The sequence below is a fragment of the Ambystoma mexicanum genome, chromosome 8 (assembly GCF_040938575.1).
Source record: "Ambystoma mexicanum isolate Mex_15411 chromosome 8, UKY_AmexF1_1, whole genome shotgun sequence".
Classification (NCBI taxonomy): Eukaryota; Metazoa; Chordata; class Amphibia; order Caudata; family Ambystomatidae; genus Ambystoma; species Ambystoma mexicanum.
In genome coordinates, this window is record NC_090929.1 from 1036185683 (window position 1) to 1036201221 (window position 15539).

General features: G+C 45.2%; 1 protein-coding gene across 1 annotated transcript in view; it reads left to right on the forward strand.

Moving 5' to 3' along the window:
• Positions 1-15539, forward strand: part of LOC138473047 (leucine-rich melanocyte differentiation-associated protein-like) — a 1341210-nt gene that overhangs the window by 974566 nt on the left and 351105 nt on the right. The window contains exon 5 of the mRNA XM_069611536.1: positions 15137-15221. Within this exon, the coding sequence (XP_069467637.1) occupies positions 15137-15221 (85 nt within the window). The remainder of the gene's footprint in view (positions 1-15136; positions 15222-15539) is intronic.

Genomic DNA, 15539 nt, shown 5'->3' on the forward strand with positions numbered 1-15539 from the left:
ATGGTCTAAGCAAACATCGTGGAATTGTCCGGGTCCGATTCTTGACCCAATAATGGCACTTCATTCATCGACCTCGCTCCGAGTGTGTCTAAATCAGCAAGGGATCCTTTCAGACCAGATTTACACAGAGCGTGGTGTCAAACAGGGTTGTCCCTTGGCACCAGCCCTGTTTATTGCCTTCATCAGTGATTTCCAAGAAGTTGAAAAAATGGTAAGATCCTTCCCGCCAAAAGTTGGAAACTTCAAAGTGTCCAGATTGTGGTACGCAGATGATCTGATCCTGATGGATCAGACGGCAATTGAATTGCAGAGGCAACTCACAAACTTGTCTACATACATGGAAAGCAATAATTTGCAAATCAACAAAACTAAGACACAAATGTTGTCATTTTCCAAAATACCCAAGAAGAGCCAGACCAGTCCATCCTGGTTTCTGGACAAAACAAAAATTGAAGTGGTTAAAGAATTTAAATATCTGGGAGTCCAGTTGGACAATACACTTAACAAAAGTTCTCTCCAAAACTCTCTGTAGTCAAAGGTGAGAAATCTGACAGCACAAACTCATGCAGTGTACAGAAAATTTCGGAAAGTTTTCATGGACGCGGTACTACAGTTTTACAAATCAAAAGTAGTCCCAACGATAACGTATCGAATGGCGGCCAATTTAAATCTAGCCCCGGATTTTTGAATTCAGCTGGAGGGATTCCTGTGGAAATCGGTGTTAGGCTTGCCAAAATCAGCCCCAATGCCGGCCATCCGACGTGATCTGGGTCTACCATCCCTAGCCTCGGTGGTAATGCAAGGTGCCATACTGCTCTATAGAAAAATTCGAATGCCAAACGCCCTTCCAATTTTCTTGGTCGTGGCTGCTGAAATCAGCAAAGGATCTTGTAAACCGCTAGTAGAGTGGGTCAAGAAAATCCAAAATAAGTTGGAAGAAGTCCACTGTAATGAGGACCTGCTCATTTCCAATCCTGGACGAGTTAAGATCAAACTCTACCAACAAGATTGGATAAACACAAACGACAAAATTCTACAGTATAAATCCTTAAAACATCTTCCAACTAGCCACAACCAACTAAAGGCTCCCTTGAGGTAGGTACGTTGAAAAATATCCAGAAAAAGATCTGAGGAAAAGTTACATGCGTGATCGTTTAAATTTACTTCATACTACAGAAGTTCTGGCACTCAGAGCGCTATCGTCAGTAACAAACTGCCGCCTGTGTGGAATTGTGGATCAAGTTGAGACAGTACGCCATCTCCTCATATCGTGCCCAGCTCTAACGCGGGAAAGACAGGCATACTTGGCACCACTCATTACACAGAATGTCAACATTAGACAAAGAAAACATATGGTTTTGGCTGATTGCGGGTGACTCCACCAGATGGTCAAGAATGGCAGCATAATTCCTGGATTTGGCCCTTAAAAGAGCCAGCGCAGCTGACGCTACCTCCGATATGGTGACTGGCGAATAGCCTTCTCGGCTCTTGACCTCTAAAACCCACGGCCGCCTCAGAAGTCCAAGAAGCTTCAAAGGCTCATGAAGCGTTGGAATTTAGAAGTTGTGATTTAGAAGTTGTGATACTTGGAATCAATTTCGTCAAACCAGAGTGGTGTCCTGAGTAGCTTATACAAGGCTGAAATCAGTTTTACATTTTGTAAAAAACCAATTTGGGTTAAACACAAAAAAAAAAATCAAACCGCAGCAGAGCTCTTCTGAGCTTGGAAGTTAGCCTCTCTCATTGGGAAGAGCTGGTTTTGTGTGAAGGGCCTCTTCCCGTGTCACCTTCATGTCTTGCCGTTTATCTCTGGGAGCATTGTTGTTTGGCCGCTCTGGCAATAAATCTAACCAAATCATTTCACTGCTTTTTCTTTTTACTTTGTTAATACAGGACCTATTTTTTGTGTTTAATACTTTTTTAGTGTTTCCAAGCGGCGTGGCATACCTGCGTCCTGTTTGAACGCCAAACAAGACGTAGCTATCATGCCTATTATCTTGGAAAAATTCAAGGATTAGACATACTGCAAAAAAAAATTCTAAATGGGGAATAATACAAGATATACCAAGAAAGGAACACAGAACTTGCTTACATAGTACATGGTTAAGAAATTTGAATTGCCTTGAAGAAGCTCACTTCAATTTTGATGTTGACCACTCTGCAAAACACGTGTTGGCAGAAATGATTCACCTGTTAGCCAGCATAGACGTATTAATTTGTCTGGCAGAGATCCATGCACTTGTCAGCTGACACAGATGTGTTTATCTGTGTCTCATAATGAGAGATAATAACCCGGTTGTAGTTTTGAAGCAACGAAATATATCGTTTCCTTGGGAGAGGTGCAGGACAAATAAGTGAATGTGGTTCATGTGTGAAATGATTGATTTACATGAAACATTTTTTGTGGGGTTTTAGTAGCATTGTCTGAGTGCAGTCTGGGAATTGTTTGAAATTGTGAGGTACTTTTTATGCATGTCTAAAATTTGGAGGGGATTTGATTGTGCCCAAGTCCTAGGTACCTGCAGCCAAACCTTTAATTTTGATTTCAACACTCTAGGCCCCAGTCAGGCAGTCTCCAGGGGTTATAGATAAGCCAAATCCATGTAAACGCAATTCCTACAACAAGGTCACATGGCAAACCCTGAACAGCCAGCTACTAGAAGCGCTAGCATAGTGAAAGGGCATGTTTGGTCACTCATAAGATTAAGAAAGCTTTTGCTTTCCAGCCCCTAAGAGAAGAGCTCACAGCATTACATTTAGCCAGTAGTTATAGTTTTAAGAAACAAGACCCAGCATGGTTATTCAAAAGAAAACAAATGTATGTGTGCAGAACATGTCATGTATATAATCTTTGAATTCATGGAATGCCATTTTTTGGATTAATTACGTTTGTGATTGCATCACTAGTTGGTGAGCTTTTTCAGTAAATTCTTTGAGTTGTCCTTGTTAAAAAGTCTTCCTTTGGTAGTAGTATTTGACCTTTAAATAAGAGAATGTCGGAGCTGTTGAGAAGGCAGAGTGCAGCTAGTCTGTAGCAGTAGGCTTTGCGAAATCAGATAATGGAGAAACATCCAAACAAAACGACGAGGTTTATGCCATTCTCCATCCTAAAACCGAGAAGGAAACAGAGCAAACCCCCCTCCATAGGCCAGAAAGAAGTTGTTTAGTTAGGTATCCAGTGTTTCCATTGAAAAGGTTTCCAACAAAACCTTTTCCACCAAAACCTTTTCCATCGAAAATATATGCATCGAATGCATATATGTGTAGGGTAAAGGGTTCATTTTCATTGGGGTGGGGTTTTAAGGGTAAAAAACGGGGGTTTGTGGGTCGGACCCCCCCTCCAAAAAATAAAATATACAAAAAATACATTTGATGCAAATATTTTCGATGGATAGGTTTCGATGCAAAAAACCTTTGTTGGAAAGTTTTCGTTGGAAAGACCATGAACCGTTTAGTCACACATTTAAGATGTAAATAACGTGGCAGCTTGACCTCAGAGGTAGGGTTGAATCTGTCTATTATTGGTTTGTCCATTTTATGGTAATTAGCATGTTGCTTGTTAAGTTATTTCTGTAGCCAACAATGTTGGAGGTCCTCTACTAAACACATCATAGCTCTTGTAAAGGCAAAGTATTCTGACTGGGCTGTATACAATATGATTGTTAGAGCCCCAGGATTAGCTAGAGGAGCCTGACCTCTCGAGGATAAGCAATACTGTGTTGGCTAAAACCGACTCTGATGAGATTAAGTTTCTAAAGTGTTGCCTTAGTGTGCTGCCGTTAGCTGATCAAGTTGCTTACTGGCAGACGGGGAGCTCAAATAAATCTGTGCTCTGTGAAACGCAAAAAAGAAAATATAATACATTTTCTGTTGTTCTGCCTCCTATAGCTAGACATTTGGAATAACTGGTTGTTTTATACTGTGGCAAACCAGAAGTAAGACTTGGACCAGAGTACATGTTCTTAATCTTAACCTTGTCTGTATTAAAATTAAAATTAAAGTGCCTCGTTAGCCCTTGTGCTAAAAGGGGTTTACCTTCCTAACAAGTGAAAACTAAGGTCTTGTCAGGATGTCAAATAACTCAAAATCAGCCCTCCAACCTAACCTGTCCAACTAACTGGTCCTACCACTAGATGAAAAGGAAGACATATCTGAATGTTTTTTCACACCGAAGGTCATTAACGCCTTCTAGCTGAACCCCTTTCCTGCAGACAATCTTAAGAATCAAATGTTCGTCCCAGGATATAGTTCCTGACCTGGATCACCACAGCGGCTTTCTCAAGAAGAAATCGGACAGTTCAAAATCCAAGTCTGTCTCAGTTCCTCTGGTTACAAAGTCACTCAGTTTACAAAAGGTTTTCAAGTGTTCAAAAAGAATAACTCAGTTCAAAAGAGATTTGAATGCAATGGGGCACTCAACCTCTCCACCTCCAACAATGTGGTATTTTAAGGCTCAACTTTCTCACTCGAGCCTACACCCTCTGAAGTAGCGTGGGTGGTGCACTTTCAGTTCACTTTTATGGCTCCCTTGGCCTTCAGTACTGTTATCAGTCCCTGTGTTCCTCGGGACACCTCGCCCCTTGTGCAGGCTATTCACAAGTTCTCTATTCCCTGGGTGTCTCTTGTCTGTTTCTGACTGGGTGTCCATCCCTTGCTCCTTATGGCACTTTTCAATATGGCTCTCTTGGCTTTCAGTGTTCTTCATTGTTTTCTCATTACTTTGGACCCTTCAGTCCTTGCTCAGGTTGTTTACGTGCTCACAAGCCGGTGAATGACTTGAGGTTTTGGCTTCCCCACAGCATTCAACTGCCCACCTCCCTTCTTTCTGTTTGGCGTGTGCACCTGTTCTCTTGCAGCGCTTCAGCCAGGGAAGGTCAGTCATTCTGGTATCTGCGGCGTTCATCTCTGCCTGCTGCGTTAATACCTCCTGTCATGCCGGCCTTCTCTGGGCCTTGCCGGTGCTCGGGACTCTCACCTCTTTTACACCTATCGATATGGGGGATGAAGAGCTTTCTCCATGGCGTTCCTGGATTCGGCGATGTGTCGCAGGTTCCTGTCCCGCCACATCCTCTCTGTTGTCCTGCCTCCAGACTTTGTTCAGGGCTCCATTGGCAAAGTCTGCTCTCTGCATCTCTTCACCTTCCATTTGGATTGGTGTTGGGGAGTCTCCTCCGCCAGATGAAGGCTTAGTTGTTATAAATGTCTCTTCAACGAGAGGGGACATGTAGCTGATTATATGATGGTCTATGCAGGGTTCAGCAGTGGTATCTGACAAACAAAATGGCCTCATTACCTTTACAATTTCTGTGGCCCCCATATAGATGAAGAGTACAGATTTCATAGGATTTCTCATTACACCTGGGGAGTCCTCATCTTTAGAGAGGGGGGGCTCACTTCCAGTGAGGTCCCACTTGCTCAAAGCCCTACGGAGGGTCTTGCTGAGTGGGTTCATCTCTCTAGCCTCAATGGTGGTTGCTCCCATTGGGGAGAAGGGACGAATTTCCTGGATTCATCACACACTCATCATAAAAAGTGGCATTAGAAGACTGACTGGCACTATGTATTATCGTAATCAAACTACCAAAAATGTGGTAACTTTCAATGTGTCCACCTTTTTGAGTTAGGCGTGGAATAGGTGGACTAACGTATTAAAGATCATGTAATAGAGTGGTAACAGGTAACAGGCCTTCACCACCTGCTCATTTTCAATGAGTAAACTGTGTTCTCGTAAAGCACCCTTCATTGCTTTGCTCTTAGGACTAGGATGTATCCTTATGTACATCATTCTGATTGAAACGCCCTCTTTCCTTGTACCACACAAATGAGTACACTGAAATGATAACCAGGGGGTCAAGTCCTAAAAATTAAAGTGGGGGACTCATTAACAAACGCAATGGGATGTGACGTCACCAGAAATGAGCATATCAAGGTGAAATATGCAAAATGTAATTACATTGACTTTGCATAACCACCCAAATTGCACAGGACGGATGGCATTTGCCTTTCATAAATTCAATACACACACAAATCCAAGAGAGGATGTTTTCTTCTAATAGTGTCTTTGAAAACGTTAAGAAGTGTGCATGTTTTAAACTCCAAGAACCAATGCATATGTTTTCCCTGGGACTTGCAGTACCGAAATGGGACATTTCACCTTTAGTTGTTTGGCATTTTCCATCAGGTTATATAGTGCAGTGGTGAAGTGTCCTGCTTGCAAACCTGACCACTGCGTTTCGATCCCCGAGGTCGGCTTTAATTCATAAATTCAATAGGACATTAAATGTTTTTCATTTTACCTGGGGGGACTCAGCACCCCCCTCTGAAAAAAGTGGGGGGACTCAGTCCCCCGCGTGTACCCTCGACTTGAGCCCTGATGATAACCCTAGAATGTGACTGGCCAATCTGAATACAGCGCGTCTACAGGCTATACAAACCAGCAAAACCACAGATTGTTAAGCATGCGACTTACCAAGCATGCCAGCAACATGGAGTGTACCCACAGCCAATTTCCCACGACAGCCCAGGAAGATGTATAAGGCCCGAGCATACCTATGGCAATGTAAATTCCAAAAACAGAGGAGCATTCCCCCAAGAAGTTAAAGCTGATGACTGCCTCTTATATCGGCATGTAAAGACAGTACTTGTAACCACCATTTATGCATGTTTGACTTTTTTACTTTCTTTATGAAAGATCCTGGTGGGTTATAACAGCTTTATAGATTCCGCCCTTGGGTGGTACCGGGTGTTAAGCACCCATACATTTCATTAAATGCCCTCTTTGTGCTCAGTCCTTCAACTCGTTCCTCAGGGTCAATAAGTCTAGTTGGTACCTTGGACTCGGTCGATAAAGCTTAATCAGAACATTTCAATGCTGGCAGAGGCAGAGAACAATAATAGCTGGTAAAGTGTTACCTCCGAGTATTCCAATGTTTCTCCTTTCTCTCGCCCCATTTAAATGGAAAATGTTACCCTCAATGGCTTAAACGTTCTAAGACCAGTATAGACCTTTTCGCAGGCTAGGCCGGCTGTTCATATCCTCCCTCACGGTATAGGCCCTTGTCTGCAATTTAGGCCTGTAACCTGTGGAAAGGCCCATGGGCAGTGAAGGAAAATACAGCCGCTGATGTCATGATGGGCCAATTGAACAGACAGCCTATTATTCCACCTGGAAAAACACAAGTAAGCATCTAGCAGTAACTTGGGCTGCTGGGCATCTATTTGTCACAAAAGAACACCTCATTCTGATGCTGCAGTGCCAACAGCACAAACTGAGGCAAATATTGGGTGCTCTTTTGCCTTCTAGAATCAGGCTAGCGTTCTGTTATCTGAAGTGGGCATTTGTAAAGCACTAAACCGTCAGAGTTGTGGTGTAGCCGCACTGTTTGGCTTTCGCTAGGACTTGGCTGCACCTAATAGTATTCTGCACCTGTTAATTGTGGGTGGTTAATATCTCCCAACCTCCCTTTGGAAGTGATGCTTCTTATAGGTACATCTCTAGGAATGTGTTGGATAGATTCCAGCCTATTCCTTGTTGCAGACGTATTTGCATTATTTTTCACACTTCGCTTTTTGTATTTGCATTATTTTTCACGCTTCGCTTTTTATCTTTTTATGTTTTCTGGACGGTATCTATGAAGAAAACCTATTGAAAGCCATAACAAGAGATTCTTGTTCTCATCCTTGTCTAAATGTTTCTGTTCTTCTGGCCTGGTGGATTGGTGCATGCTGGTGAGATGATCAGAATGCAACAGTTGTATGTGTATGTACTGGCTGGGAGTTGTGCTGAGCTCCTGGTGAAATCCTCATTGTGTTGATATGCAATAACTCTTACACTGATCATCTTTTGGTTTGTGGAGCTGCCTTTGGCGCACACTCATCCTGTGGTGGATTTCTCATTTTTTATCTGCGTCAGGTTTGGATCAATTCATTTTTAGTAATTTGTATTTATTAAATAAAATTGTATCTTTTTTAGTTTGAAAAGCAATCCCTTTATCTGTTGTGTTGTAAACTGGGTTTGTACGGTGATGCGTTTGGCTGATATGCAAAAATGAAACCTGTATTGTTCCCTTGGCCTTCTTTTGGAGATGACTCCTGCAGTTGTCAGAGATGTGACCCATGTTTGTGCCCTCTCTCGGGACATATCTTCTCCAAGAGGGAGAGAGATCATGGCACCCAAGACACTTTGAAAATATCACCAAGGGGCAGAAGGCTTCCCTTGACTTGAATACGGAAATGTTGTCCTCTATATTGGGTACCTACTGATTTCAGGCTCAAGCCTAGTTCCCTTGAACATGTAGCCCTCCACTTTGATCGAGAGATCTCACTGAGACTCAGATGCCAGTCTCCATGAATATTCAACCCTTGACCATGATTGAGAGATCGCCTCACTGTGAGATTCATATCCCTGATCACATGAACATTAAACCCTTGCCAATGATTCAGCGAACTGACACTGTGTGGTGTCAGATTCCAGTCACCAAGAACTATCAGCCCTTGTCCACGATTATTGATATGACCTCATTTTGTAAGTCTGTTGTCAGTCTCCATTAATATTGATTGCCCGATTTCAATGTTTGGCCTACCTTTTATAGGGTTCTTCTCTCTGCGTGCACGTTCACTCACCAGCTTCTCTCTGGCAGATAGTCGAGGCAGGATAAAAGGATTGTATTCTTCACCACTATTCAGTTATTACCTTCTGATGGGAGGGACCATTGCCAAGGTGTATACACTGCAGAGGCTCCATGTTCTAGGCCATCCCAGCCAATTCAGCTAAACAAGTCAGGCCACATGTCTTCAGAGGTGATTGAAGCACAATAGCAGGGTAACGTACTGATATGGTGCCATATAGAGATTTTTTAAAAAACTGTACTTGAGTTTATGAATAGTAGTTGTAAAGGGCATACTTCATCATAAGGGCACAGGCTTTTGTGTTGGGACATGGTGTGACCATAGAACCGCCATAATATTACACCAAGAAACAACAGTAAAGTTTAATAATAGTAGTTAGCACCCCGGTTTTCCAATCCGGTAACTAAGGGTGCTGAGAGCGGTTTATGTTCTTTCTATGAGCGGGACGCAAGATTCTACTTACATAAAGTGGCAGCCACAGAGCTGGTCGCTGAGGCTCCTTACGGAGCCCCTCTTCCATTTCCATGGTGGCCAGAAAAGGGAGGCAAAGCGAAGCGGCGGCGCCGGGCGTTGCCACCACAATCGGGTAAGTGGAGCTGGGAAGGGGGGGGGGTTACTTAAAAAATGAAGGGAAGGTAGGGTGGGGAGAAGATGGCACTGCGGGCGGGGGAAGCAACCATCAGGTTGCATGCAATGCAGGCTTAGATCAGTAATTCAAGCCTGCAATCCAAGGAACCTGAATTTCTGTTCCCCCCACGGCGGGTGCTAATAATACACCAGAGTGCTGGGAAACAAGCTTTTTGCACAAGGATTCCTGAAAGTAGTGCAAGGGAAATGGCCACATGAAAGCAGTGTGTGAACTGTGACAGGTTTTATTGTACAGCCCTCATGCAACAGAATGGCATGAAGGAACTTTAGGTAGGGAATGCAAGGCATGCATTTTCTGAATGGGATGGGTGTTGGAATAAGAGGGCTGGGTCTCCGACATTCGTCCTAGGAGTTCAAACTTCTCAGCAGGAGAAATTTTGAGCGCAAAGTATATCCAGCCATGAATGAGTCAACGGGAGAGAGCAATATAGGTTGTCCTACTGGGCAGGTTAGAGGCAGTCCAGAGAAGAGTTACCAGAATGGTTTAAATCTGTATGAGTAATCATAAGACAGCAGGTGTCATGCAATTGCAGTAGCCCCTATGTCATTTAGTTTAGCCTAGAACAGTGCTGTCACAATTTAAACTTCAGTACATGGGGTAAAATGCTGCCTGGGACAGGAAGGGTCAGGCTTGCAGTACAGTAGTACCTGGTTGTGATGCTGTGCTAGCTGTTTATTTGCTGGGCTGGTCTGACCTGCAGGGAGGGGTGTGCAGTAGTAAGTGGCAGAAGGGTGTCCCCGAAAACCCTGGAAGGGAGCAATTGTATCTTAGTGACTATATGACTGATAGGGGACTGGACCACTGAAAGTGAGGACCTTCAACAGGAAAGAGAGCATGGGCAATGCTCCGACTGAGAAAGAGATGTTCTGAGGAGAGGGGAGAAGTGGGGAAAAATAGGGTGGAGAGCAGACCTATATCGGGTGAGGTGTTGATTGATAAATGTCCGTGGACTTAATGGTTTTTCCTTGAAATCCTTAGCGCTCTCCTACCCCTGGTGGGAGGGGGTCGAAGGAGGAGTTAAACACATAATAATGACAGGAGCCCTGATATTATGTAGCTCCTAGAGTAAAGTAGCAGATCACACGAGTGGGCCTAGTTCATGTTTTTAGGTATGGATGAGGGACTCAACAATGACTTGCCTGCTGTCATCATTTTGTTCGGAAGTGACTTTGACCTGAAGCACAGTCCTACATTTGGGGGCATGTAACCTGTAGCCCACTGTTGTCCTAGTACTCCCAATGGAAATTGTAAAAGGTTATGTTACTAGCGTAAAATAATCATAGAGTATGGCAGTGACTATTGTGACTGGGTCTGTGACCTGCCCCTGTCAAAGGGGAATGGTGGACCCATTTCAATCTGGGCCAGGGGGCCTAGCAGGGTGTTCTCGGGTGTTTTCCGGAGCCAGTCACACCCCCCGAGGTGGTGTCATGGAGTTGGGAGAGCCCCAGTCTCTGTCCCCTCCACTTGTGTCTGGTTACAATTGCAGAGTACTGCTTGCAATAACTGCATACCTGCTGGCCAGTGTTTTCTCTCTCCCCTTTCAGGACTACCGTACCCAGAGATCCTTGAGGCAGAGGAGAGAACATGTAACCCACTGACGAGAGATGAGGCGGCGAACCGCAAGATGCTCCTCCGCCATGAACCCGACTTTGGCTGTAGCGGGCCGCAATTCCAAAACGCCAGTGGACACACATTGGAAAGGGGGTGGGGTTGAAGTTTAAGGGTCACATTATGGTTTCCCATCTTTATAACCCAGCCCCAGGGGGGAGAGCAAGTCAGGGATTGGTCTAGGTAACAAGTTGAGGTTGAGCACCAAGGCAGAGGAGGAGGATAAAAGCGGACAGGAAAAACGGGTGAGTGTGGGTTGTTCAAGCAAGGTCAAGGGAGGAGAAGGCAAGCAGAGAGATCAGGTGGGGAGAGGACGGTGGATTGGCGTGTGGAGGAGAATATAGGTTGAGTGAGACCTGGGCGATTGGAAGGCATGCATTCATGGGTTTCTTCGTCTTGTGGGACCCCCAGTTAGGCATCCCCCTAGAACCCAGAGGGAGTAAGAGAGATTATGTGTATGCGTTTCAGCCCTCACCACTAGCCAGAAGATTCTACACAGTTAGGATTACCAATATCTATTGACCGCTTTGATGTTTAGGGAAGTCTCAGCTAGGGTGGAGGGAGAGATGGGGAATAAGAGAGATAGTGCCGGCCCTTAGTTGGACCCTATTTAAGTTCACTATAAAAACATTTGAACGGTCTTTGAGAGTTGGTGTGCTCTTTTGGCATCTGTGACACTGGTCTGAGTCCCTGATTAATGCACGCCCTGCAAGAGTACCCAGGGTAGATAGAGACTGTTATTATCTGTTTGCCCCATCATGCCCTTTAGGCATCAGACATAATTAGTATTGTAGGAGTAAGGCCTGATCATCTTAACGGGTGTCAGGTAGTTCTGAGTAGGTGTTAGAAGAGAGTAAAATCCCATGGTGCTAGGTTTCCAGATACCTAGACATAGAATTATCTGGGCAGTGGATAATGGCCAGAGGTCTGAGGAGAATTGGAAAACACGAATGGGGCTTCCTTTAGTTTATCTATCCATATAGAGCAAACAGGATGTGCAGATTTCTGATGACCAGTCAATATTTATTGACCTGCTGCTGTGACTGGCGGCCTGGTCTATCATGAGCCATACAGAGTACCCCCACACCAGTCCTTTCCCTCTCGCCCTGTCTTGCCAATGGCCCCCATGCCACTGCGACTGGCAGCCTGGCCCCGTCTCATGACCCTTACAAAGTACCAGGCCCCCTTGACCAGTCCATACCAACACCCCTCAAACCAGGACTGCCCTTCTGGGCCCCCCTCCCGGACCAGCCTGGTGGGTTTGGCATCCCTCTCGCATCTGGTCGACCCACTTTTCTCGCACTTAGATGGTGGTACGGCCCAGCATCCCCTGGCACTTGCACCCCTGATGGGCTGGGTGTCAATACCCCCTCCCCCTTCCTCACAGTTAGCCAGTGGTACACACCCGGCATCCCCTGGCATTTTCCCTCACCCCTGGTTCCCCCTCCAATACTTGCCTAGCCCCGGGTCCTTCCTTCACCCCCCACCGCCTCAATGCCCTCTCCCCTTTCCTTTCACTTAGCCCTCCAATTACTGCACTTGCACAATCAGAATGTCACAAAGCCTAGACAGACCATTAATTTTGTTTATCTCTCTTGTTCCCCTCCCCCTTTGTCTTGTGGCGCCTGGAAACACCTTTTTTGCTGTATATAGTGCGCCGTATAAATGTTCAATAAAATAAAAAAAGGTATTATTGTTTATATATGCCCTTCAACCTTCCGGCATTATATTTTCTAACTATGAACTATGTGAACGTTTCAATCATTATCCTTTCCTTAAACACAATCCTGCTTTGGCTGAATAAAATGCTTGATACAGAATTCAGGATTTGACGATTGTATTGTGAAACGGAGTGTGAGCTGCCTTAGAAAGTTACTGGGACCTATTGACCTTTCAGCGGGTGCAGGCACTGACATTTTGCACTGTTTAATCCTTGTGCATGTTCATTCTGTGTTTTATGGCTGGGGAAAAGAAAAGAGCTGAGGGAATAACCCGTCACCTGATGTATGCAGGTTGTGTGCCACAATCTGTCAAGATGTAACCGGACGAATGGGGGCGGAATGACACATAGATATTCATCTATACAACCTGGAATAGAGGAGGGAGATGGCAGATGTGACAGAAAGCGTGAAATACCATAGGGCTATAGACATAGGGCCTCATTACGAGTATGGGGGCATGGCTACCCCCATACCGGCTCCAGGTCCGGGTTTCAGGAATGAGGAATAACCGGGCCATTCCGACCTTGAAGGGCCCGGTTATTCCCTTTCCTGGGACCGGACCCGGTACATCCCCATTCCCATTTGACCCCCAATAGGGCTCAATGGGAATGGGGAGGATGATAACAATGGGCACGTTAATGACGGGCCCATTGTTAGCATACTGGGGTCTGCTAGCGGGTCCTGCTAAGGACACCTGGTTTTACCAGACGTCTTTAGCGGGACCCGTGAGCAGACCTCGTAATGAGGCGGTAGAGGATTACCGGCGCCGGCAGCTCTACCGGCGCCGCTAACCCTCTACCGCACTTGTCGTATTGAGGCCCATAGTGTCGATGATGTCCATTAACCAGCAGAGGTGTGACTGCAGAGCACAAGGTCTAGAAATAAGAATGGCCAGGGAGAGGTTTGAGGGTCATATTTTGGCCTCCTTCACAGTAAGGGTTGTCGAGTGGAAAGACCTGCTTTGCAGCAGTAGGGGAACGAGCTGAATTCTTAAAAGCCTGTTGCAGACGCACTGAATTAACCACAATGTGTGAAAAAAGAAGATCCTGCAGTTCGCAGTGTAACCGGAAGAAGCGGAGGCAGTGCAGAGTAGGCCTCGTGGGACTCTCATCCGATATTCTTTGATTCACTCTGAATGTCTTGTATAGGCCTTGCCATGCCTTGCAGGACTGCCCCAGGGTGGATGGTTATGATTGAAAATGGTTCGTCACATTGACTGTGGAGGCTATCCAGAGTGGGCCTCATGGGACTTTCCTGCTCTGACGTTTCCTGTATTCTAAATAACTTGTAATGCAATTTAAGTGGTCTTGTATGGCGCCCTTCTGACACTATTGGTGGCCTTGCTGCACGTGGCTCTGTAAGAAAAAAGGGGTGGGGTTAGTTAGTGGGAGAGGCAGATGTGAAAGCTGTGGATTGGATGGGTGTAGGCCTGAAGTACACACTTCCTGAGTGCCAGTCTGCTTTTTATGGGTTTGGCAGAGAAACCTGGGAGTATGTTATCCAAATGGAAGAGACCAACATCTGATAGACTACACCTCTTTTGGACTGGTTAGCCGATGATGTGGGAGAGAGTGATATGACTGAAGAGGGAGAGCTTCGTTGTGGCTTGTTTAGTATTGATATGCTAAGGGTCAGCCCTTCTCATGCCTTGCAGCACTGTCATTGACTGGAGGGTTATGATTGGCATATCACCATATGGATTTTGAGGCAGGTCACCCATGCAGCATGGCACCTAAAGACCACTCAGCATTGGGTAGTTGCTGGGGTCTTGGTGCAACCTGTATCTTTTTATGTGCACCTATGTATTCTCCGTGGAAGCAGTGGCAGCTAGTGACCAACCCGTAAGATATTGGCTATTGTCCTGAAGGGCCAGCAGTCTACTCCTGCCAAGGCGGCCCATTGTTTTTGCTGGAATGGGGCATATGGAGTACAGTTGCCAGTGACAAACTGGTGAGGGAGCCCAAGGTATGCTTCTGAGTACCTTACCATCTAGTTTTCTTCACTGAAATTCAACAAAATTAAATAAAAATTAAATTAAACATCAATCGTTTGTCACGGATAGACCCAATGCAGAAAGAAATATTAAAGATGGCTGAGATAAAGGAGCTGGCGGGAGAAGAGCTCAGTAAAGGTTGAGACATAGAGTCCTGGGGTTTTCCACCCAATTACAATGATGAAATTAGAACCTAGTAAAGTGATAAAACATAGATGTATTGAGATGAAGTTTGGTATTTTAAATATGTTAGTGGAGAGAAATGAATGAGTTTGTATTTTGGTAAGTTTCCTTAGCTGGAATGCCAAATAGATCGGTGCTAGAGTTTGATGTACATTTAAATGTTTTGTCTGGGTACAGCAATGGGTGCCTAATAGGCAGCTGTAGCACACAGCCCTAGCCTTGCAGTGGAGAGATCATGACATTGGAACAGAAACTTGTTTGTTGGACACAGTCCTCTAAAAGGCTGTGTGGGGTGCACTGTGGATAACGAGGCATTTTAACTAACCTGGTCACTACTTGTCTTTGCTCATACAGGACTCGAGTGATGCTGCCCCACCTTCACCTGGACTACCATACAGCCCGCTGCCGTCTGCACCTCGAGATCTCACCAAGCACCGAGGTACTGTGCATATACTTCTACTGGTTCGGAACAGTGTTCTCCCGTGTTTAGTCACCCCCAGTCTCTGACTTTCTGCTTGGTCTGCTCTTTTTTGCGGACGTATCCTTGCTGAGTAGCTAATGTGTGATGAGGAGGTCCTACTTGTCTGGCCAAGACCAGATCACAGGATTCGGAGGCAATCCCCTAAAAAGACAAATACATTTAACAAATCTCTCTTTTCCTGGAGACTTGCTTATGAAGTGAGACATCGCATAGCATTTTGTAATAGAGTGAATTCAGCATTCAGTGCTTCTTGATGCCGGGAAGAATTGGTGTTAG